This window comes from Protopterus annectens, chromosome 9.part0 (genome assembly GCF_019279795.1).
Source record: "Protopterus annectens isolate FY-2018-M chromosome 9.part0, PAN1.0, whole genome shotgun sequence".
In the NCBI taxonomy this organism is placed as follows: domain Eukaryota; kingdom Metazoa; phylum Chordata; order Ceratodontiformes; family Protopteridae; genus Protopterus; species Protopterus annectens.
In genome coordinates this window covers 1,112,156,135-1,112,181,610 of record NC_056743.1, presented here as the reverse complement: position 1 = coordinate 1,112,181,610, position 25,476 = coordinate 1,112,156,135, and the positions used below count along the sequence as shown (strand labels likewise).

At 39.5% G+C, this 25,476-nt stretch overlaps 1 protein-coding gene across 1 annotated transcript in view; it reads left to right on the top strand.

Annotated features, from left to right (window-relative positions):
* Positions 1-25,476, top strand: part of ITGA5 (integrin subunit alpha 5) — an 805,866-nt gene that overhangs the window by 749,670 nt on the left and 30,720 nt on the right. The window contains exons 26-27 of the mRNA XM_044083969.1: positions 1,309-1,422; positions 19,044-19,157. Of these exons, the coding sequence (XP_043939904.1) occupies positions 1,309-1,422; positions 19,044-19,157 (228 nt within the window). The remainder of the gene's footprint in view (positions 1-1,308; positions 1,423-19,043; positions 19,158-25,476) is intronic.

Below are 25,476 nucleotides of genomic sequence, written 5' to 3'. Positions count from 1 at the left end.
AATGTGGGTGAGCCGAATATGTTCTAGTGACACTTCTGCAAGCTCCAGTTAAACTACAGTGTTCGCTTTAACTTGTCCGAGAATATGTTGTCGCCCTAGGTAGACTTGGAGAACATGTTAAGTGGCCCCAGGTATATGTGAACATGTTAAGTGGCCCCAGGTAGATGTGAACATGTTAAGTGGCCCCATGTAGACTTCAGCTGTACTTTTTCATCAATGCAAAGCCTGCAGTGCCACTGATTTATCAAGCAGCTCACTTGGCTTTGATGCTAGGAAGAAAGCTGTTGGTTCTGTCCTCACCAATAATTTGATTCATATATAAGTGCAAATACTGTATTGGTGTAAAGGGGCTGAATCATATGGACACCACTTCAGACCTGCCCAAAAATAAAATGTAGTCTAATGGAACTAACTCATTCAACAGAAATTAACTGCTCAAAATGCAGAACAGATGTGTGTCTTAGATGCATGGTCCTATAAAGTGGAGAACCCGCTATTTTAACTGTTTAGTGCACATTTGTGTCCTCACACTATTGTACAGAATTTTTGAGCAGAAAGCTCAAAATGCATGTGTTGCATTTTTAAAAACCAGAATTTGTCGGGCCAGTATCTGTGAAGTACATTATATCTGTCATACCCAGTATGAAAATCTTCTAACATGTAGATTTTTTTCATGTGGGTTATTGCTGCTAAAGTCACTGCATTTGTATATGAACACACTACAAATTGATTTGGACTATGGGTACCATTTAGGGTTGTATTTGATGTTGGACTGTGAAACTGCATGCCACATGAAGTGATGCAAGTTCTGCCATTTGTATCAAGTGCTGGATAGACTTGTTGGATTGCTAGCACCAATTACAAATGTACTGTGGCAGAGCAGTGAGCCGTATTCCAGCTGGTGGTCTACTGTATGATGATTTGTTCAACGAAGGGAGGCATGCCCAGTAATATCTGATATCATGCTGCAGAAATTAATAAAAAGGTCTTTGAAGAGCCTCATGAGTAGGGTTTGATTATAAATGTGTCCCAAATACTGAGTGGTTTAATGGTCAAACTTATGGCTCTATCTTGCCCACAAGATGTAATAGGGCTGTTACTTGCTTACAGCAGTAGGATTCATATTCTCTGTTTTCTGGTGTTTGGTTGTTAATGCTGTGTATTATCATTGGCTATAAAAAATTTTGCTTTTAGACAGAGTTCAGACTTCTCTTCCTCAGAAAGATCACTGAAGAGATAGTTGAATAATGGTTGCAACATGAACCAAAATTTTACACCCTTACAATGTGCTTTTTTTTTTCCCCCCAGACAAGTCACCGTCCAACAGCAGATACTCCAACTCTTCGCTCCCAAGTCGACCACCATGTTCAGAAACGAGATGCCCATGAAGAGCACGAAGAGCACTCTGAAGAAGAAATGCTGGTTAGTAAACGTTTGATATTAGATTACTTTCGACATGGGAAATAAAAACAGTTTGTTATAGGTTGGCAGTTGTTGCTTCTGGTTTTCACTGCATTAATGCATAGCAGAAAGTTAATTGAAATGCATTTATTTCGTGCTGTGTGTTTTGAGGCCATTGTAAAAGCTGTTAATGTGGGCACTAGCAGAACATCTGTCAGGAAAAGTATGAAGTTAATCTTATCCCAGCAGTATGTCTCCTATTTGTAGTGTCATCTAGGTATAATTTGGTGTCCAGAAATCCTTCAGTATGTTTTTAAGTTTCTCTTAATCTGGTCAAGAAAATGCAAATTTACTTTCTTACTAAGACAGGCATTGAAATCTTTATGCTTCTGGAACAACATTACATAATTCTTATCTGCATAATGTAAGATTAACAGCATTACATAATTCTTATCTGCATAATGTAAGATTTTACGTCTGGTGATAAAACTATTGTTAGTCCTTCTGAATGATGTAGGATTCTAAATCTGACAGACATAATGATTAGTTTACTATAGTAAATCCTTGTTTTTTAATCTGAATATTTTTTGTAAACCAGTTGTTGATTGTTTACTTATCAATCTGTAGAACATATGGAGCTTTTCTCCCTGGGCCATTGCTGAAAAAGGGCTACTTAGTTAATTCGGACAAACCCGGTCAACAAATCTAAAATAAAAAAAAAAGATAATCAGAGGAAATGGAGATTGATAGACAAGGTTGAGGGGAAGGGCTCAGTGCTGCTTAATTCTTACTAACAGAATGTTATAAAGACCTATGTAACTGGTATTTTTGATTTCAGAAAGGAATGATGGAACCTGATACATTGTGATTCCTACAGGAAGTGGTATAATGGGAAACTGGGAAGGACAGTAGCCTGTGTAGTGCAAGTGTGGATGTGGAGATTAATTTTTGTGAGGATATTTGGAAAGCTTTCAGGATTGAAGTGGGATGTACCATTGGAGACGAGTTCTGTGTGTAGCTGGGTATTGCACCCAAGTTTCCTTTAGTATAGATGTCAATTCTGCAAATTGGCTTTGCATTCCCTAAGCATATGTTTTTACATAATTTTAGATCCTTGAGTGTTGAGAGCTTGAGGTTTCTTATAAGTAGTTAGCTTATTTTTCTTGTGCAGTTTATTAATATGAGAATTGCATCGTAGCGGTTTACATTCAAATTTACTGCACTATCACTGATGACAGCAACCTCTTCAATGCATCTGTCCATAAGGGAAGTAGAATTTTTAGTTTGCAGTAGCACCAGGAAGTGGGGTTGTTTAGAGGATTGTGTCAATTATGTTCATAAAGAATATTGACCTACAGTAAGCGGTTTTGGAGAAATTCTTTAACATGTTGGGTTTTTTTTTGGAGAAATTCTGAAACATGAGGTTTGTTGGGATGTCATGACTTGTTTTAAGGGTGAATGCTAATACTACTGTTTAATTGTTTAGATTTAAGCATGATGCTAATGACATTTGAGGGTGTACAAGGAGAGTGGTTGTTAAGGACTAATCAAGATGGTCCTCTCTCCTGGATGGGAATGCAGCATATTGGGCAAGGAAGTCTGCATTGATAAAATACAGGAATCTTGTAATCAGTCTCTCTACATACATAGCAGCACATACATGTTGGCTCACATTCCTTTCTTTGTGCTAGTTTTTAAGAAGCTTTCTGGTAACTTTAAACATAATACCAACTGCTGCTCTTTTGAGTCCACCTTGTTAGACGTAAATATAATGTTTGGATTGAAAATATTTAATATTTTCTGAAATTTTTATAGCCTACAGAAATGTTATATTTCAGGAAGGCATACAAGTTAAAACCATTTACAGTAGGGCTTGGAATGAGGTAGAGAGCTCTCCTTTTAGAAGATTGTATCAAAAGGAGTAAGTGAATTGCTGACAGATTCTGCATTTGCCAAGGATTTTTTTTTTGTTTGAGAGGGTAGAAGTGACATGCTTTGTGCTGCTGCTTGCTGTTTCACTTCATTTCTGCCTTTAAAGGCATTGACAAATTGCTTTACATTTAAATCTAGTTGCTGGCTACAGAGACTTGTCTGCATATATCAACTGGACACAAGCTGATTTAAGTATATTTTTCTGAACTTATTTAAGATTTGAGTCAGTAAATATTGTGTCTTTGATTCAGTAAATATTGTGTTTCTGTCTCTCTGCAGTTCGTTCCCCACCCTGTTTCTTGTTGTGGTGTTAATCTTGGTGGCTTTGGAATTGCCCGCCCCTGCTGTAAATCTCTTTTTGCACACTCCTCCTGGACCCTTCTCATTTTCTCACTCAACTGAGTACAGTGAGATCATATTTTGATTTTGGATACTTCTACCAGTCCCATCTCCTCTGTGGTGTACAGAGAGAGCACTTGGGAAGGGCATTCCCCTATAGTATCTTAATCTGCTCTGTTTCCTCAGTCTCAAAAAAAAAAATAAAAATTTTGCACTTCATCTGCCTTACTGTATTTGTGTTTCTTCCTACTTTATTACCTTATTTTGCCTCTTCTTAAAAGTACTCAATTGAATTTATTATGCTGCCTTTATTACTGCTTGTTAGTAGCCTGAATAAATTGCAGCTGTTATTCTAAGGCCCTTGGTTTAAGCACTTGGGCTTCAAACCAGTTGTTTTACATTAAGAAGGTTTGTGGACTGCACTGTTGTGGCAGGACAGGTAGCGTACATCTTTCTAAGTTGGGAACTGCTGATTGTGAAGGCTCAGTGTCTGTTATTCTAAAAGTGTATTAGTTCTGGGTTAAGGACTTGGGCTTCAGGCCAGTTATTTTACATTAAGGTTTGTGGTCTGCACTCTTGTGGAAGGAGAGGCTAGATTCTGCCCTTCTGAGCTGGGAATTTCCGGTTAAAGGCTTATTGCCCATGCTTACTTGAACTGTTCCTTTCTGAAATTGTTACGCCTTGTTTGCTGTAACATAGACTAGATTCAGGCCGGCTGGATCTAGATTTGTTTGTATAACTTGTGCACTGATCCAGACCATCTTTTTTTGGAGAAGGTTTCTCTGTACCCTAGTGGCAGAACTGTGCAGTTGCAACTTGTCTGATGGAAGACTGCTGGAACAGGGCTCAGTTTTAAGATTTTTAACTGATTAATTTGGTAAAGTGTTGTTTTGATTGTATCTGCTCTATTTTCTGGAAATATATATCTATATCTATATATATATATATATATATATATATATATGTATTATATATATATATATATATATATATCTATATATATGTGTGTATGTATGTATGTATACTTGTTTCTCACCTCTCTGAACTAGTATAGTCCAGTTTTCATGTTTTTGCTGAATCCAGGGCTGTGTTACAAGTTTCTGTGTTGCCATACCTTACTTGGATAGAAGGAAGTTTCTCTGTTCACCTGTGAGAGAGGGGAGCTTTGAGCAGGCTTATCTGTCCCTGGAGGAGTGGTTTCAGCCCAGAAGTTAGTAGTTTATTGACCTTTTTGTGCTAATTTTGATTGCATCTGCTCTATTTTCTGAAAAAAATATATATACTTGTTTCCCGCCTTTCTGAACTAGTATAGTCCAGTTTTCAGGTTATTGCTGAATACAGGGCTGTGTTACAAGTTTCTGTGTTGCCATTACCTTACTTGGATAGAAGGAAGTTTCTCTGTTCACCTGTGAGAGAGGGGAGGTTTGAGCAGGCTATCTGTCCCTGGAGGAGTAGTTTCAGTCCAGAAGTTAGTAGTTTATTGGCCATTTTGGGCTAATTTCTATCTCTTTCACTTCCCTGCTATAAAAACCTCATTTGCACAGTTTTTACGCTTGTACTCCGCTCAGCAAGTGCCTTCCAGGTGTTCAGAGTCTACAGCAGCAGAGAGACAAAAGAGTGACTTTGGAGTGATTAAGTATCATTTTTCTGCTTTTCTTGCTGTCTTAACTAATTCCGCCTAAAACGCCAGTTTTTTTTAGCGAATCTGTCATTTAAAAAGTTAGTTATTGTATTACAACTCCACACAGCTCCTCGTGGTGTCCTGCAGAGTGATACAGGCAACAGAGCGACCCCAGAGAGACTTTTCCAGATTTAAGTATTTATTTCTCTGTTTTTTGCTCAGACTGCCTTTTCCCGCCTAAAAAGCAAATTTCTGACTGATCTGTGCTTTAAAAAGTTTAAATTGCATTTGCCTTCTGCTTTTTGCAGTTTTTGCACTTGTTTTATATCAGTTTGTCGTTTTTGTATTGTATAACTGTTTTAGGCTACACACACTAAAGTGCGCTAGCCTGTTTATAGCATTTACAGTGTTTTCTTTGTGTTTTTCTGCTGTTTCCTGAAAAAAACAAAAATATATATATATTCTCTTTTCCCGCCTTCGCTGAACTAGATTAGTCCAGATTTCAGGTTTTGCTGAATTCCGGACTGTGGTATAGTTTCCTGTATTGCCCATATCCTTACCTGAATAGGAGGAAGCTTCTCTGCTCACCATCGAGAGTGGGGAGCTTTGAGCAGCCTATGTGTCTCTGGAGGAGTGGTCTTAGCCCTGAAACTAGCAGCTTATTGGCCATTTTGGGTCAATTCCTATCTCTTTCAGTTTCCCTGCTTTAAAACCCGCATTTGCACGGTTTTGCGTGATTTTGCGCATAGCGCAGCGCCACTTAAACGGGTTTAAACTATTCCCGGCTCTACAAAGTCTGCTCTTCACTTTTTCCCTTAGAACTGTTCTAAATCTCAAAGTAAGCACTCTATTTTCATTCTAAAGCCCTGCACTTGCTCGTATAAGTAATCTTATAAGTAAGCATTAATAAACTAAAGCACTACACCCTCTTATACTCCCTTTAAGTACTTGGCTCCCTATTGGTTCTTTATGATCAGTCAAAAAGTAGTTCCTTATACTATTCTGCCATGTCCAAAAGTCAGTTTCGGGTTTACTCTCCAGTCCAGCTGGTGAATCTGGGAATCTTGAGGTAATGTTACAACTGCCTTATGTACACAGACCACCCTCTACTCCTCCAAACAAGCTCAAATATATGAGAGATGCAACTATATAGCCAAACTGGAGGCTGAGCTCTCTCAACCCAGTACTGACGCAGTCAGTCAGGAGGAGAAGGTAACCACACACACACACCACAAATCCAGTCTCACATAGACCTATCGCAACAGCAAAACAAACACACAAAAACATACTCTGAGGCTCTAAATAAAAATCTGCCCAAGCAGCAGAGACCTCCAAAGCAGACATCCAAGCAACCATTACCCCACAACAATACCCACGTATCACATAATTCACAAAGTCAGTGTGCCACACCGTCACAGCCCTTAAGGCTAAACAACACACCTAATTCACTTGCAGTAGGTGACGCTATTGTCAGACACAGACATCCCACTCACCAGGCTGAACAAGGAGAAGGTCACTGTAAGCTGCCTGTCAGGTGCCAGGATCCGCCACATAACACAAGCACTCGGGTCACTCCAAAGCAAGTACAAATATGACTCCATCATTGTCCATGCTGGTGTGAATGACCTGAGACGTACCTCCCTGGACTACATGAAAAGAGACCTAGAGGAGCTCTCTGATCATGTAGCCCAGGCCGGTATGACCCTGACCTTTAGTAGCATCTTACCCTCACCAAGAATGATGCCACAGTATAAAGACAAAATGATCAATTTTAACAATTGGCTAAAGTATTGGTGTAATTCAAAGTGGATCCAGTGTCTGTTGGCCTGGGATGATATGCTCAACAAGCCACGTTGCTTTGCTAGGGACAGCTTGCACCTGTCACCCCTGGGCTTTTGAATACTGGCTAAGGCTCTTGCCACCCCCATAGTACCTTTTTTAGGCAAGGCTCAAAAAACAAACCCACCTCCATAGACAACACAAGGAAAAAGAAACTAAGGGTAATGCTGCTCAACGCCAGAAGTCTAAACCTCAAGATGTACACACTCAAGGCTGTTATCATTATGGAGAATATCGATATCTGTGCAGTAACAGAAACCTGGTTCAAGGCTCCCGAGAGCACCCCAGCACTACCAGGTTATACCTCATACCATGCTTTTCGGCCCCAAAACTCGGACCGAACCACAAAAGAAGGGGGGAGTATCCAATATTCATCAAAGATACCCACACCTTCAGGTTAGTGGCACTGCACGAAACATCGGAGACCATCCGTGTGCAACTAACAGTGGGCAAAACTGCCTTTCAGTTTATAGCCTGCTACAGACCACCCTCCCAAACTCAGGAACCCCACTCGGCTTTCCTGAGAACACTGGAGAATATGAAGGTCTCTCCAAACACCATTATATTGGGTGACTTCAACTACCCAAACATAGACTGGGAGCACTACTCAAGCCCCAACACCCTCGCCCAACGGTTCCTAGAATTTATAAAGTCAAATGCTATGGAACAACTGGTCACGACTCCCACAAGAGGGGAAAATATATTCGACCTGATCATCACCAACATGGGGGACTCTATGTTCCATACCAGAGGTATACCCCTCATTGGTAAGATCTGAACATAAATTAATCTCACTGGACATCCATATCCCATCCCCACCCCCAGCCAAGGAAACCACGGTGAAGAACTTCTCAAAAGCAAACTTCACACTTCTCAAAACCAAGGTGGAATCCTTCAAAGCCCCCGGGCCAGTGGAAAATACGGCCTAAACCACAGAATCCTTTACAAACGCATTCTATGGATACCTACAGGAATGCATGGATTGTACTATCCCAAATAAAACCAAAACTCACTCCTCCAAAGGCAGGAGACCTGTCTGGTGGACCCCAGCCATAAATAAGCTATACAACAGAAGGAGGAAGCTACTAAATGATAGAGCAAAATCCCAAAAAGGGAAAGCATCTCTGATCAGTACTAGCAAGAAACTACGATCCTTTATAAAATCATCCAAGGCCAGCTTCGAAAGAAAAATTGCACACTACGCTAAAGATAATCACAAGGCCTTCTTTAGTTATGTCAGGAACCGGGGTGGCAACTCCCAAATATGCTCTGAGTTGGTGCAAAATGACAAAAAATACACTGAACCCACAGACATTCCCAACATCCTGGTAGACAGGTTCAGTGCAAACCCCTCCTCCTTTCCCCCCAAAAGAGCAAATGTCTATCCCAACTAGAGTGTAGCCTCCCTGACATCACAGATGCACAGGTGTGAGAGCTGCCCTCTCCAAAGCAAAAAACACAGCATCAGTGGGACCGGACGGTGTTCCGGGCTGCATCTTACACAAGCTCCAAGAAGAACTGAACCCTCACATAAAGTCACTGTTCAATCTCAGCCTTACTACAGGATATGTACCCAAGGAATGGTGTATAGCAATAGTGGTCCCACTCCACAAAGGTGGTGCCACAATGGACCCCGGAAGCTATCGCCCTTTAAGCCCGACTAGCCTGGTCGGCAAAGCTATGGAGCGTATCATCATGGAACTCCTAAACAAAGACATTGGGAACCTCCAAACACTGGATTCTACCCAATTCGGCTTTAAGGGCAGATCTTGCCTCTTGAACCTGTTCGACGTCTTTGAAACCGTCACCAAGGCCATAGATGAAGGGAAGGTAGTCCACATAGCCTACTTGGACCTCGCAAAACCCTTTGACACAATACCCCACTCAGGCATCATAAATAAGTTCACCAGCTTAAATATCAACCCCTGTGTCACAAGATGGGTTGCAAGCTGGCTCAGGGATAGAACCCACATGGTCAGAATTGCAGGTGCCATGTCATACTCTAAACCACTTACAAGTGGCATCCCACAAGGCTCAGTCTTGGGACCTCTCTTGTTCGGTATATATTTCTCTGAGGTACAGGCTAACATGGGAGGACTATGGCTGACCAAGATCGCAGATGACTGCAAACTGGGTGCCATAACTGACTCGCCGACTGACACAAGCATCCTTCAAAAGGGTCTCACAGAGACTGATAACTGGTGCCAGAGCCATGGCCTAAAGCTAAATGCCAAAAAGTGCCCACAAATTACCACATAGGTGGTAATCCATTAAGTACGGAAGAAGTAATTAGGGTTTGGGGACCCAAGTAGATAGCAATCTCTCCTTTGACAATCACATTGCCAGAGTGGTTAGAAAGACCTTCTATATAGCCCACCTTATCACAAAAAGGTTCACATCTAGATCAAGAGAGGTCATTGTGCCCTTGTACTCATCACTCATCAGGCCCATAATTGAATACACTGCCCCATTTGGGATGTACCTTACTCAACACCTGCAGCAACTGGAAAGGCCCCAAAAGTACTTCAAGAGGATCAAGGGACTCAAACAGATGCCCTACGCAGTTATGCTAAAGAAACTCCAACTCTACTCGGTTGCTTACTGCCTACTCAGAGGCGATCTGTGCCTGACGTATAAAGCCATGTCCAACCTAGAATTAACGGACATGCGCCACCTCAGGAAATCCAAATCCCTTAGAGCTACATGCTCCAGGGGCTTAAACCTCAGCACAGAAATGCTGGAGGGACAGATTCATATGCCAGAGGCTCCCCTCACTCTGGAACAAAATGCCAATCCATGTTAGGCAGAGCCCCTCAATGACCCTCTTCAAGAGAAATCTTGACGAGTGGATGGGAGATCGTAGGTTTACCCCTGGGATCTCTTCTGTGTCCCTACTAGACAGAGGCACAGTAAACTAACCTTAAAAGGGCTATCTTCTGTGACCTATACAGAGGCACAGTCAACTAATCTGAAAGGGTGGCGAAAGCCAAACACACTCTGGCTAGGCTTATAAATGCCCTAGGACAGATAGCCTAGTATCAGCCTATGAACATTTGTGGAAGAAACTGAACCTGGATGATGTCCTAGAGATTTTTCTGCTTGTATTTCCCCAAAAATGGTTGCCATCTGTGACTGATATAGGCATACCTTTTGTATATTCATGGACAACATACTTAAGTTTCCCCACTTTTTAACCAACAAATGCACCTTACTCATCCAGTGCTTTGTTTTTTCCTTGGCACCGTAAAAAATACGTTTTATTACAGGTCTTGTAGTGTAATGCTGTAAAGAATTTAACATTATCTTTAACAACACTTCAAAAACATTGGCACATACATATAAAACTCATAAACTCCTGTTTTTTTAATGTAAAAAATGTCTCGTAGTGAAAAAAACATGTCTTTGAACTATACGCATAATGTGTGATGTGTAGCTTTTAACTACACAATGGAGATTAATTGCATCTTTCCTCTAACTTTATTTTGCATTCCTGAAATTTGTGTGGCAGATGTGCCACACACTTTCCTACAAAGGGAGTGCCTAAGAATTTGAAATGTAGTAGCGCAAGACATTTGCAAGTCATTGCAACATGCAGCTTGGACAAACGCTTGTATTAATACATCTTTCAGGAAAAGTAGGAAGTGCGTGTTCTGAGGTACCTGGAAAATTGATAGGGGAAGCACTTGGATGTTCCTTACACAGATTTTCCTTCTACTTCGAATTTAAGCGTTTTCCCTGTACTGAAGATGAACAATGAAGCTTCCTGTTTGTTGCTTGATTATTTTATGTGGAAGTACATACTGTTTAATGCTGAGCCCCAAAGATAGCACAGTGACTTTGACTTCACCACACCTGCTGTATGATTCTGTCTAGACAAGTGTACGATAACGTCATAGTTCTACATTTTGTTTTCCATTAAATTGTGCCTCTTGCATGCATGTTGTTCTTAGATTTCCAAAAGATGTCATACTCATTTCTCAAAAAATAAATGGATTTCTTTTCTGTACTGTACTTTGCATTGTTTAACATCATTTTTTCTTGCTTGCTTGGCCTAAGAAGGTAGGAATGGATGTGGAGTGTGCAAACACACTCCTTGAATATGAATACATATATATATATATATATATATATATATACATATATAAATGTATATATAATGCTTAATAGTCCACACAATTATTTCCCCAGGGATTGTGTGCTGTAGGAGTTGATTCGTATAATTAGCAGACGGTGTGGGGAGTGCATCCCTCCACCTAGTAGGTGTTTTGGGGAGGGGCTTGCCTACCTACAGAAACCCTTGTTTTTTGTTTTGCTTGCTGAGAAATTAATTCTCAGAGCTTGGACAACAGTCTGCTAATGTTTTGTCTACATTTGTGCATCAACATTGCAGACATTGATGTTTCATCTGTTTGCTCAAAAGTGTGAAATATATCCGATAAGGCTGCAGAAATAAAACAAAGGTAAGTCACCATTCTGGCAAAGCAGGACTTATGTTTGTGCCACCAGTTCAGAAATAGGCTTAGGTTGCTAGTAATACCAGATCTAGGTGGGGGAATAGAGTGAAATTGACAGATGGCTGGCTTTCTAACCCAGTAGGAGAAGTTTGGGGGTAGCAGCTGCTTGTGTACCCTCTGATAGAGACCAGACATCTTATAGCACAGGAGTTCAGTAAAGGGAAGTGATTAACATGTCATTGCATGTTGCTCCTCCTAGATCGTGATTCTAAGTGTGTTGCAGAATTATGGCCCCAAAAATTATCCATGGCTGTCTTTCTGGGAACCTGCTCCCTTGGATTTAGAAATTTTGCCATCACTTCAGCTCCAAACAGAAGTACTGTCCTTTGCTTGGTGAGGGAATATGTCCAGGATTGTCCAGTTGGGAGCCATGAAGATACCAGGGGAGGAGAGGATGTGGTGGTCAATAATATAGTGAGACTGTTAGTGGCAGGCTGGAATGGGGGAGTGCGCGCATACACACAGAAAATCAAGCTGTTTTTTAAACTGAAATGTAGCAGGTGGTGAAAAGTAGTATTTATTTATTTTTTTTTTATTGTCAAATCTTACACTAGTAACTGCAACCCGTACAGCAAAACTGTGAAAAGCATACAGCAAAAAGGCAAATTGGATATGGTATTTGCTCTGCAGATGAACAGTGAATTTTGTTGATCAAACTTTGAACCAAGTACTGTTTTTTTTTTATTGTGTTTGCTTGTTGGAAAATAGGATATGAAATGTACACCACGGAAGAAGTAGAACCAAATGACATTTTCTGCTTGCTGTTGTGCTGTGTTGTTGGAGTGTATCTAAATTTTCTAAGGGTCTCCTGAGACTCTGCAGACGACTGGTTATAAAATAAGGTATTGATCTTCTAAGAAGAGTCCACTGTGACATGAAACTAATTCTCAGCAGTCCTTGTACATTTTGTATGCAGCTGTATCGTGTTTTTTTTTTTTTTTTTTTTTTTCCAACCTCATGATCAACAAGCACATTGTGGCTTTATGCTTGACTTAATATATTTGAATGCCTTGATTTAGCTTGGCAGACAAAATAAGCACTGTTTAGTAAATATTTATGAACATTCTGCAAATTTGTCTTGCAGGTTTTGTGCTACAACATTAACATATTTTCCATTAGAATGGTGGAATTTTGTTCCATGCTATTTTTTAAAGCATAACTTTTGCACAAAGTTTTGTTTACCAATTATCAAATAATAAAAGTTTACAAGACCATTTTATTTAATTTGTCATGACCACACAGTAGGGGCAACAACGAGCACAAAGGCTATATGCAAAGGGAAGTTAGAGCAAGCAGTTAAATGAGAGTTTTTGGGAGGTGCGAGGAAACAATTTGACAAAAGCCACATGGGCACAGAAAGAACATCAGCTTGCAAAAACAGTAAATGGAGATCACAAACAAACCTAAGACCCTCAAGCTAAGATGTCAGTGCTTACACTGTAGCACCCTTGTAAGAATAAACACTGAACTTAAGTTCAAGTTGGAGGGGGTTATGTTTCTGGACAAGAGTTGTGTTTTTGGACAACAGGCACTGAACAAAAATTCAAGGAGTGTTGACATTTAGCTGCAACATATGTGTAGCTTTAATGCTGATGGTTTAGCTTGTGTTGGTTTAGGTGTCATGTAGTACAGCTTCTGGAGATGTCCCAGTCTTAATACATACCAGAAAGAGGCTTGATCATCCCTGCAGAGTTTTATTGGCCATGTAATCACTGCATTGCGTCAGAAGGGAAGAAGTACTTGTAGAACTTGAAATGCTTCTGCAGAAGTTACTAACTTTTGCTTTCTATATTTAAAAACACTAAGCAAAGTGAGCTGCAATAGTATTCAGTCCCCTTAACTCTCTTGCTACAAGGATTTTTTTACCTCTCTGCCTACTAACTGTCAGGTTTCACTATCAATAGGTTCTTCACCAATTGGGTGAGAGAGTCACCTAAGCCTTCATGTAAGCAGCCATTGAGGTCTCTTCTTGGATATGCCCAGTTCTACCCTTTTTACTGACATGGGCACTTGCAACTGCATGTTAGTCTCCCCTTGGAGCTTGCATACTTCTGTACTTCCTAGGAGCTACAGCACTGCCTTGTGATTGCCAAGCCTGCATCCTCTGTCCTAAGACCATTGTGAATGTGCAAACCTATGTTTGCCCCCAAAATAGTCTGCAGGCTTGGGACCATCATGGAAGATCTGGCATAAGTTGCTCAGTTCCACCCTGCCTTACTCTCTTTCAGGTGTTAGTCAATACGTTCAACATCTGTCTGCAGGAGAAAAATGAAGCTCGAGTGCATTATGCTACATGCGTTCGAGTATATTATCATATCTAACCTTCCTTGAAGAGAGTAATAGAAAAAGCTGCAGCCCTTAAAAAGAAATTCATGAATTGTTGTAAATGTAGAGAATGTTTGCCATTTTTTTGCAAGAATTACAAGGTCTATAGATGCTAATGTTAGTTGAAGAATAGCAGCAAATACTATACATTTGACTCATTGCATTGTTTCATTTATGAGAGAGACAGAGATACTTGTATAATGACAAGCAGCAGACTTTTGACAAACAGTCCTGATATTGTCCTAATGAAAAAGTAGTGTTAAAAGTCTGCATCTCTGCCACTTTAAGCATGGGATCATTAATTGCCAAATGCACATGCTTCAACATTAAGAAGACATGAAATCGATTAAACCATGGGTGGATATTCTCAAGGAGGTCCCAGAAACATTCTCTAATGTGCACCTTTCTAGACTGTTATAGACTGTCCGTAGAGTCACTCTGTGCTGTTAAATACCACTGTGATACTATTGTTGCATGTGCTAGGCCACCCTCCTTGGCTTTTTCATCAGACTGTAAGCTTGCTTAGCTAAAGACACAAACAACGCTTGCTGAGGATGCTGGAGCACATTTGGCCACCTCAGGCTCAGTCATCAAATGGCATAAAGGATCAAGGATGCAGCCCCTGACAGAGGACATTAAAAGGGAGCTTTCATGTATTCCTTTGGGCATGTCTTTTTAAGTAAATGACCGCACTGACTTTGTCTGGGTTCATGTGTTTGTATGTGGAAATATTTGTCTATAAGGACTCAAAAAGCTTTCTTTTGTTCTTCTGTAACCTGCTTAATCCAGTGAAGAGGTCACAGGGGGGAGCCAAAACTTATCCCTGCACTTTTTGGGTGCAAGGTAGTGAAATTGAGTTAATCATGAACACTGTTCAACTCCTCTCGAAACATGCATCCACATGCACATGGCACCAGTACCTACAGGCAATTTGGAGAACTTTTGGTTTGCCTTTGGGTTATGGGATGAAACCAGAGCACCCGGTGAAAACCCATATTAGAGTATAGAGAGGATATGTGGCCTCAACACAAAGGCATTCTGTGCAAGAACTAAGCTGAAGAGCTGCTTGTTGTGAGACAGTTTTATTTGTGATACAATACCAAATTATGACTAAAACTCTTACAGAATTGCACTTGATGAGGATATTGGAAGAATACTCTGAGATGTGGTTATCACATGGGATGTGACCTTTCACCTTTGAGTGACTGCATAACAGATGTAGCCTGTATATTGCTTGTTGGTATCATTTATGGTGATAGTGAAAAGAAATGAAAGACTAGTCTAACTAGTATGTGTCTTTTTTTTTTTTTTTTTTTTTTACATTTGTTGCCTGCTGGACCAGTTCCTTTTTTCTTATTTTTGTTACTTAATAAAAAGTTCTCATAATTAATGGACTAAGCCTTTTTTATCTGTAGTACAGGAGGTGTGTAGCAGACATTCTTTCTCAGAGGATATTTGAATGGATATTGAAGAACATGTTACAAATCGTTACTGAAGTACAGTATCCATTAAGGGGGGAACTTTTGCACCCCTCTGTAAGAGCTCGCTCCCAGCAGCTCAGTTGTGTTGAACTTTTGGCAGAGTGAGTCTCTGCTGTTGTGTAGAAATTAGCATCTTGGATGATAGTACAGTAATGCTTATAAATTAGAGCTCATGGCAGTCATATCAAACAGCCAAAATTAATATTAAGCTTGATGCTTTATTGCTGTTTCAGGGGAGGAAGCTGATTGATGTAAGAAACATTCTTGTTTTTTTATCTGAAGATGGCTTTCCTACAAAAACACCTGTACCACCCCCCAGGGGATGAGCATCTGTAGCTGGACAGATGCTCAGCTGTGTGTTGACTAAGCTACAAGTCACTTTGGCATCATGCGGTTCTTAATTAGAGGGGTGGGGGGACTTGAATGATTACGTTGATACTTCAGACTGCAGGTGTTTACTTTGTTTTTCTAAAACCAGGTTAAAGGGGGCAGATCACTGAATCATGAGTGACTTATTTGTGATTAGAGCAAATTAGAGAGCATGCTCTGGTATACTATGCCAGAGGGCTTGCTTTCTCATTAGGGGCCAGCCTGTTTGCACAGCTATATGGAAGGGTAGCCACAGTGAAGTGGTACGTGTTTGAAGTCTTAAATCCTGTTTTATGGTTCTGTTTTGATTTTATTTGGTGGTGAAAAGCTTGACATCACTGTTTACCCATAGATCAGACATGTTGAGAGCAGGTGGGGGTAGTGCTGTACCACACTTTTTCCATATGTTGTGTGCTTTCAATGGTTTTCCTAGAACTCCCTGCATGGATGACTGATAGGGAGAAGTGGAAAGTGTAGACAAAACTAGAGAGACATCTGTCATGAGGGCTGTTTATCATTATATTGAGAAGAGGTAATGGAATTATTAGAGGCCCAGGATGTCTGGGAAAATGTGGTTGATGCAGTCTTCAATTATCTGATTTTATCGATTACTTTACATGTGGAATTTCTCTATTAAGGTGTTGGCCATTTTATTAAACTATGCATTTTTATTTAAAGTATGCACATCTTAAACTTAGAGAAAAAGGCAGGGGATTTTTTTAATACCGTGGATGGTGTGATTATTACTTTGAAGTAACTTTTTCCTGAAGCTCAAAGTGGTATCTTGGGGTACTAAAAAGTATATCTGCATGAATACCCATGATGTAGTGGCGATATTGTGATAACAAAAAAGTCTGGAAACAAGACTTGCATTTCGTTTCCTCATTGCTTCTCACAGAATTTCTGCACAAAGGTGATTTAAAACTAACTTAAAGCACAGCAGGACTGCAGTTTGACCATATCTAAAATGTGACTGAGGTTTTAGTGGTAGGGGTATGCACTAATGGAGCAGAAGTAATGGGTATCTTGTAAGAATAGCCACAGGTTGCCTTCTGATAAGAAGTGGCAGTCCTCTAATTAGATTATAGTAGTAGTGATTATTGCATGGGTTCCATGGTGACAAATCAGCAGGCATTAAAAATCTGTTTCTTGTCCAAGAGGTTAATTTTAGTATCTAGAATTTTGAGGGCCATGTTGTGCTTCTCTGCTTAAGTATACTAAATAACTTTTGAATAGCATGGGTGTGCTTTTTGCCCCCTTTATCCAGCATTTCATACTGCAACTTTAAGAAAAAAAATCTGCTTTAAAGGCTTAGTGTCTCTTGAATGATTGAATTTGGGGTTAATTACATGGTATGTAATTTTATCCTTTTTCATGGAAAGGGGAGTGTTAGAATGGGGTGGGGACATCTTACTCATCCTTTGTAGTTGTGGTTTCTTTCCTGATGACATAAAACAGGGAAGTGTGTGTATAATTCCTGGACTCTCATTTGATATTTTGGAACTCCATCGCAATTTTCTGTGTAGGTCTTGAAATGAGAACTGTTTTCTGAGTTTATCTCATTGAGAAACACTTTTTTTGGAAGATTTCTTTTCAGAGTGAGAAAGAAAAACTTAATCTGACTTTTTATCACTATAACTGGTGGTAGAGTACAGAACTGTGTATAATTATTGTGACATGCCTGCTGTGCTATTGAATAAAGACTGAAATTTTCCTGTGGCAAATTTTTAAACAGTTGTAGAAATCAGGGAGGTATAACCTACTAGCATTTCTTTTGCAATATTGTCTCTGTCTTTCCTAGAAATCCATCCATCTACGATCCCTTTTCCCATTTTTGCACATGGTGTGGGTGTTACTTCAACAGTGAAGTCATCTAGAGCCAAGGTTTACACCATCTGGTGGCTAGCCCTGCCTTGGTAATTCTTCCACTGTACAAATATGTAGACCGATTCAGTGTCATGGTTACTAATAGAAGTTAATGTGAAATACAGTACAGTTATAATGTTTAGCCTATTTAAAAAGGCTAATAGTGCAAGGAAATTTACAGAAACATCTGTAATATTGGAGAATAATGTGCGTAAAATGTTCATTTGTTTGAAAACACTTGATGTGAAGTCTTGCTCCTAGCATGTCTTAGTGAGTGTAATGTGCAGTCTGACTTAAAAATGTTGTGGATATACACTAAGACAATGTATAAATAAAAAATATCCATAATATTTACATGTGTGTGTGTGTATAGATGTGTGTGTATGTGTGTGTGTGTATATATATATATATATATATATATATATATATATATATATATATATATATATATATATACTCACACACACATATAGATTTATATAATAGAATGTATAATATGAGTCTACTTTGATTCACTGAAAACTCATTTCACTGAATTTTAATTCACCCTCAAAAAAAATCACTGAAAGCTCAAATCATGAAAACTCATTTCATTGAGTCGCATTTCACTGAACGAAAGTACTGTTGGACAAATAAAATGTATGTGCCATTTTCCTCACTGTAGTGGGATCCTGCAGATAGTATATATAGTTATGGGGGCACAGCCCCCCCCCCCACCTACTTAGCTTTTATAATGAATCTCATTTCACTGAATGGTAACAATATAATACCAAAAGTTAGGTGGGGGCTGTGCACCCCACCCCCCAGCTATATATACTAACTCCAGGATTGCACTACAGTGGGGAAAAGGCGATATGTTTTCTTTGCCCAACAGTACCTACATTCAGTGAAATGAGTTTTCCTGATTTTAGCTTTCTGCGATTTGGTGCGAGTGTTTCCAAATTCAGTGAAATGAGTTTTTAGCGAGCCAAAGTAGACCCATATATAATATATACATATATCGTATATATAACATATATACATACACACACACACACTATATATATATATATATATATATATATATATATATATATATATATATATATATATTTATATATATATATATATATATACATACAAATGCATATATATTTATATATATATATATATATATATACACACAAATGCATATACATATATATATATATATATATATACACACACATACATACATACAAATGCATATATATATATATATATATATATATATATATAACATGCTATTGGAATGGATTTTTTGATAGTGTGTTAATATTCCCTATTCATGTAAATGTTTTTTTTTTTTTTTTTTTTTTTTGGTTTGTTTTTTTACAGAGCTGCCCCAAGATGGAGTGTTTGAAATTACGGTGTACTGTGGGTTTACTGGAGAGGAGAAGCAGTGTAATTCTTAAAGTTCGTTCTAGAATTTGGATGGCAACTTTCTTGCAGGTAAAAAGAAAAATGCCTTGTCTTTAAAATGTCTTTGTACTGCTTGTACTTTGAGAATATTTGTTATTCTACACTGGGCAACAAAGGGCTTATAACCTCTGTTATGTCTCCCTTGAAAGCAGGAGTTGTTACATTGAGTAAGTTGTGCCTAGAATCCGTAGATAATTATGGCAGTGCATGGTGTTGGAGAGAATTTTTTTTGACTGTTTAAGCCCGGGTAGTGTGCAACAGTGTTTAGTGTGGCAACATCTGTTAATTTTGAGCACTGCAGATGAATACATTTAGAACAATTCCTGAATATATGTACATATCGAAAATACTGGACTTTTAGTATGTTCAGAAAGCCCATCAAGACTAAAATCAGTTTAGCACAGAAAACTTGTCACAGCCTTTGCTCGATATACGGTTTTAGGAAAAGTGTAAAAGCTAATGAGGCTTGTAGTCAATTGACTTCAAACATTTAGAAAAAAAATAAAAACAAATACCGAAACCGGTAGAATTAACTATTTATTGCAGTTCGGACAACTTGCAATTCAAACAACTAAGCGCTTTTGCCAAATAATCCAAAGGCATCTTCAGAGTTGCAATAAACTGTTAATTCTACCGGTTTCGGTATTTGTTTTTATTTTTTTTCTAAAAGTGTAAAAGCTCTAGACTTTTTTTTTCTTTTCCCTTTTTTTTTCACAGTTCTTGGAATCCCACCTTTTTGGTATTCTCTGTTAAAATCACCCCCAGGTCTGGTGCTTGGACTGTTTAGTAAAGTCTGTTATTACCAAATAAAAAAGTGACTCTGTGCTTTATTCTCAGGTGTACTTGTAGTTTTGTAGGTTTCAGGTTGAGCAAAGGCTCTGTGGCAAGGTTGTTAACTGGCACTGCAATGATGGCCTGCTACCAGAGGAAATGTCATACTCAGATCTGAAGAAGACCTCACCTAGGACACTTCTAACATGCAGGTACAACTGGGGCAGGTTGGACAGCGACAGTGTATCTACACACACTGTGATTCAGATGCACAAGAGTTGGTGACAAATGTAATGCAGCAAGCATTAAACACACAAGACATTGGAATAGTATTAGTAGGTCTTCAGTATGAACACCTGTTAGCAGTGCACTGTTAAAATACTCTGAGTACCATAGAGTAATTCAGAAGTGATAGAAATATGTAAAATAGACGTATGGTGGTGTTACCACTTGGTAATCTAACTAGGTAATTTTATCATATTGTCTGCTGTGGCTAGTGTATCTTGCTTGTTCATTTTTTTACTGGTGTGTGTGTTTCTATCACTTTCATCCATTTTAAGCACCTACTTCATCCAGACAAGGTTGAGTAGAGTTGGAAACTGTCCCAACAACTAATGGGTGTAAGGTAAAAATTGTTCTAGGATGGAATACCAATGTCTGCACAAGATTTTCACACACACACACACACCAGTGACAGCTCACCTGTCTGCATGTCAGTTTACCTAAGCTGCACAGAACTAAATAACTGATCTGCACTTGTACTGTTTTTTACTGTGTGCAGTTATTGTTGGAACTGTGCGGTGGTGGTGCTGTGGTAGCGTTGTCTCACAGTAAGACGTTGTCCTGTTCGATTCTCAGCTAGAGCGTCTTCTGTGTGGAGGCATGCGTGAATGGGCGTACCTTCGTTGAAGATTGTGCGTCCGGGCCGGCAACTCAGCATGTAAAAATCTACTGCCAATCATTAGCGGACCAGAGTTCCACTGTGGTGATCCCTAACCGGGAAAAGCCAAACGACACAACAACAACGTTTGCTGTTCACTGCGCTCTTTAGCCTAGTATAAACTTGGATCAGATTTGCTGGACTTGTTTTTGCAGTTTGAGCACTAATCCAGCTTTCCTCCACAAAAGAGGGCCTCCCCCTGCACCTTTGTGAGAAGAGTGTAGCTAAGGACCCACCTGAGTGGTAATTGTTGGCCCAGGGCCCGGTCTCATGTGCTGTCCTTGATTAGTGTTTTAAATCAGTTTAGTTTCATTGCTGTTTATTGCCTACATTTGTGCAATACACACCACTGCACACTACCACACAGTGGTGCTTACCACTGACAGTTATAATGTCCCAGACAGATGCATTTTCCCTTAGTCAACTGCTTGTGTTCCATCTGTGGTTTTTCGCTGTTGTGCTTCACTGCCTGGAGAGACACTCAGCTGAGCCTCTGAGGTACCAATACAAGTCTCACCCTGTAAGCCTCTCACAGTTTAGAACTTCTACTAGTCCTTCAGCCATACCCTGCTGCTAGTCCTCTCCCTGATACTGACCACAGTAGAATACCTAGTATCATGGATGGACAGTTTCCCACAGTTTCTCCAGCTGGCCTGGTTGACATGGACATCTTAAGGCAGTGTAGCTCTTACCTCATCTACACTGACGACCCTTTACTTCTATGTCACACAAATTCAATATGTGAGAGATGCATCTATATTAAGCATCTAGAATCTATGCCCTCTCACTCACAAATCAGCATCTGAGATAGTGTTGTCATGTCACACAATTCATCTACTTGTACCAACCACACGCACATCACCTAAGCCCACATATGTGGAACACCACAGAAGCCTACTTAAAGATCAGAGACCTTCCAAACAAACACAATTCACATAATTCACTACAGTTGAACACAGTACACATAACACACGTGTCTCCCCTAACAAGCCCATAAGTCAAAACACAAAATCTAATGTTTTGATCATAGACTACTCAATTGTGAGACACACAGATGTCCCACTCACCAGGTTGGATAAGGAAAATGTCCCGGTCAGCAGTGTCGGGTGCCAGGAGCTACCACATCACACATGCACTCAGATCTCTCAACAACAGGTACTGTTATGACTCTGTCATAGTCTGTGTGGGTGTGAAAAACCTGAGATGTACCTCTCTGGACTATATGAAGAGAGACATGACTGAGCTTGCTTAATACGTGGTCCAAATGGGTATTTCCCTAGTCTTAAGAAACATTCTACCTACACCTGAGATTCCAAAATACAGGCAAAAATGATTGACTTCAACAACTGGCTTAGTTTCTGGTGTCATTGCAAGGGGATCCAGTACCTGTCAGCCTGGGATAATGTGGTTGATAGACCACGGTGCTTTGCCAGAAATGATCTTCATTTGTCACCTCTTGGCTTTTGGTTACTGGCTGTGGCACTTGCCTCCCCCATAGTGCCTTTTTTAGGCAATGTCACAAAAACTAAATTCCGGACTTAACCTTGAAGTTGTTTTTCAAGGATATTTTATGCTGCTAAATGTTAGGAGTGTTAAGTCTGGAACTGCACTCACTGGATTCAGTCCTCATTTTGGAAGATGTGGATGTCTGTGCAGTCAGAGACCTGATTCAAGGACAAGAAGAGCATCTCAGCCATGGTGGTTATAATGTCTTCCACACATTCAGACCACAAAGTGAACTGTGAGAACTAAAGGTAGAGGAATATCAATTTTCATGGAAGATAAATACACCTTTAGATTGGTTAAACAGAACAATTCCCTAGAGTTACTGTAGGTACAAATAACTTGGAAGTGGGTCTTGCCTACAGTTAGTTATACTCTGCTATAGGTCCCCCTCCATGAACCATGATATCCACATTGCCTACTTAGATCGACTTTGATACAACCCAAACACACTGGTTATGGGTGACTTTAACTACCTGTCCATAGGTTGAGTAAATTATATTTGTACTATAATGCTCAAAGGTTCTTGGACTTCATTAACTCCAGTGCCCCAGAAACGTGTCTGTTATACAAGCAAAACAAAGGGTAAACAGGTCATACAGAAGAAAACCCCAAAAGTCAATAACGGAAAAAAATACAGGCAGACAAGTCCTTAGTGTGTAATGCCTTAAACCTCCTTTGAATTAGCCCAATGGGATATATGCAGATAACGCCTTAAGGACATCCAGCTGTTCCAACTGTTAGGCTTTTGAATGCCCATTGACTTTTAAGTATTTAATGATGCATTTAGTCCTTTAAAGCCAAAACCCACTAGCTGTTTGCAATTTCTGTGGGCTCATTTGTACAGTGTAAGTAGCTAGATTGGCCATTCTGTGATAAATATCAGCTTATAAAATAGCTTAATGTCCTTAACATTATTATGATAGTTTATATCAATACACCCTTTTTAGTTATTGCTTGGTAGAATGTTGTAAACTAGATGTGGTGAAGGAAAGGAAAAAGTCTGAAAGAAATTCCTGTGTATTAGAACAACCACTATATTTAGTAGTGCTTGCTCACTTTAGCTGCAGATGGTATGTATCTTCCATACCTGCAGATGTCGTCTTTCATATTGCACACTTCAGTATAGCTACACTGTCCTGTCAGTAATGAATGTCCAGGTAGCTAATTAGCCTATCCATTAGTGGAGATTTATGGGTACGATGAAGAGGTAAAAGTGTAAATCATTCTGCATGCTCCGTTTAACACACTTCTTATGTAATGCTGTTTGGAAGGTCTGAATGAGATCCAAAGGAACTGTTTGCTGTATTTTTGTGCCATACCTTCACAGTGCAATGCATTACGTTTTGTTACATATGACTGCAATGTAGTTACTGTAAGGTACATGTTTGTGCAGAGCCCATCAAATCCATCAAGAAAGTTTTGGTTTTAGGGTGCAAACTAGATGGAAATGTTTAAAAGTATCAAGAGAGGCTGTGACTTTGAACACGAATTGGTGGTACAGAAAAGGAATAAGGAACAAAATAGTCTTTTTTAAAAGATTTTAAGTTAAAAAAAAAAAAAAAAAAAAAAAAAGCCTGTATTCTGCAGGTTGCATCCCTGGTAAAATATACTGCCTACTTTTAAACTTACAGATAAGTGTAGGTTCTGTTTCTCTGTATCGGGCTCTCTCTCCAAAGTTGTTTTTGGCCATCCAAACAAAGACCCCTTTATTTATGGCTGTGCCTTCCTACATCAAACATGGAAGGTGTTGTAATGCAGAGCAGCTGCCGCCTCCCTTTCGAATTATATACTAGTAGAGTTGTCTCCAGGTGTAACCAAGACTTGTTTTCCCCTATGGTTTTCATTTTGCTGCATTCTTTGAGCGGAGAATATTTTATTTTGTAGCAACTGAGCACCACCTTGTGGCTAGCTGACTTGCAACATTTTTTACTTTTTTTTGTGATCCAATTCCCTTTAAGAAACCTACACACAGATTTTACCACAAAGATTGCTGGCTTAGTCCATCTGGTTCCTTTCAGACAGCTTTCTGAGAATGGTGGATGAGCAACTCAAGAACTTTCATTTTGCTTTTGTATTTTTGGTTATGAATTGACTGTTACTTAGATGCTTACTGATGTGACTGTAACTACCTGAGGGGTTACATCACTTGTAAAAGTGAGTGGCCCTCACTTTACCCATTGCGGTACTAGCCTTTGAGTGCTTCCAAAACATGAAGGTACTTGATTACTGCGTATATTAAAATCTCCTGATGGCTGCTTAGATGAAGGCTCTACTGCGTTCTACTCTTGTCCAACTGGGAATAGCAAGTGTCATGATGATCACAGGTGTGGTGGCCAAAACTTAGTTCTACCAACTTGGAGATGCAGGCTGTTAATTTCCAGACCTAGGTGCACTACTTGGAGGTCATAGGTGAAGATAATTGTAGAACTGCAAAAATGTATAAAATTATACTTGACTGCTCCCAAGGTGGAACAAGCAGGATATTAAATGAAGGTGTGATGTAGCAGATGCTTTTTACATGGTTACCATCTATAAAACACTAACTTAGGAGATCTGCGTGGTTGCCATATCAGCCTTCTCTTGAAGAAAGGGAGCAACTTTTGAATGCAGCTTTAGACAAAGCATCTTTGGCTTTTCTTTCCAAGAGATTATTTTTAAGAAATTGAAAGATAGTCCATGCCATGCAAAGATATAAAAGTAGTGACCTTTTTACAGGATCTGACGATAGCAGATCAGTATATCTAGATGGAGCAATTTAAAATAGCATGCATGGAATGTAAGGAGGCATTGTGCCAAGTGATAAGGCCATACTTTAGTGAGACAAGCCATCACTCATATTACTTGTGTCAGACTACCTTCTGGCATATTCTCTCCTTTACATCATCCAAACTTAAGGGGAGGGGGGTAAATATCCTAGTTTTGGTTAAACTGGTTTCTGATAACCTTGGAAAAGTGATTAAAAATGCCATCTAAGCTACACTGTACAATTCTTTGGAATTTCACCCTTTTTAGGATGCATTTGTATTCCAATCCAAGTAACTTTGTGACTTTGAGAGTGCTCACACTACAGTTCTCGACTTCACCACAAACATGAAGAAAGTTTATCTTCATGTTTCCTGTTCACAAGATTCT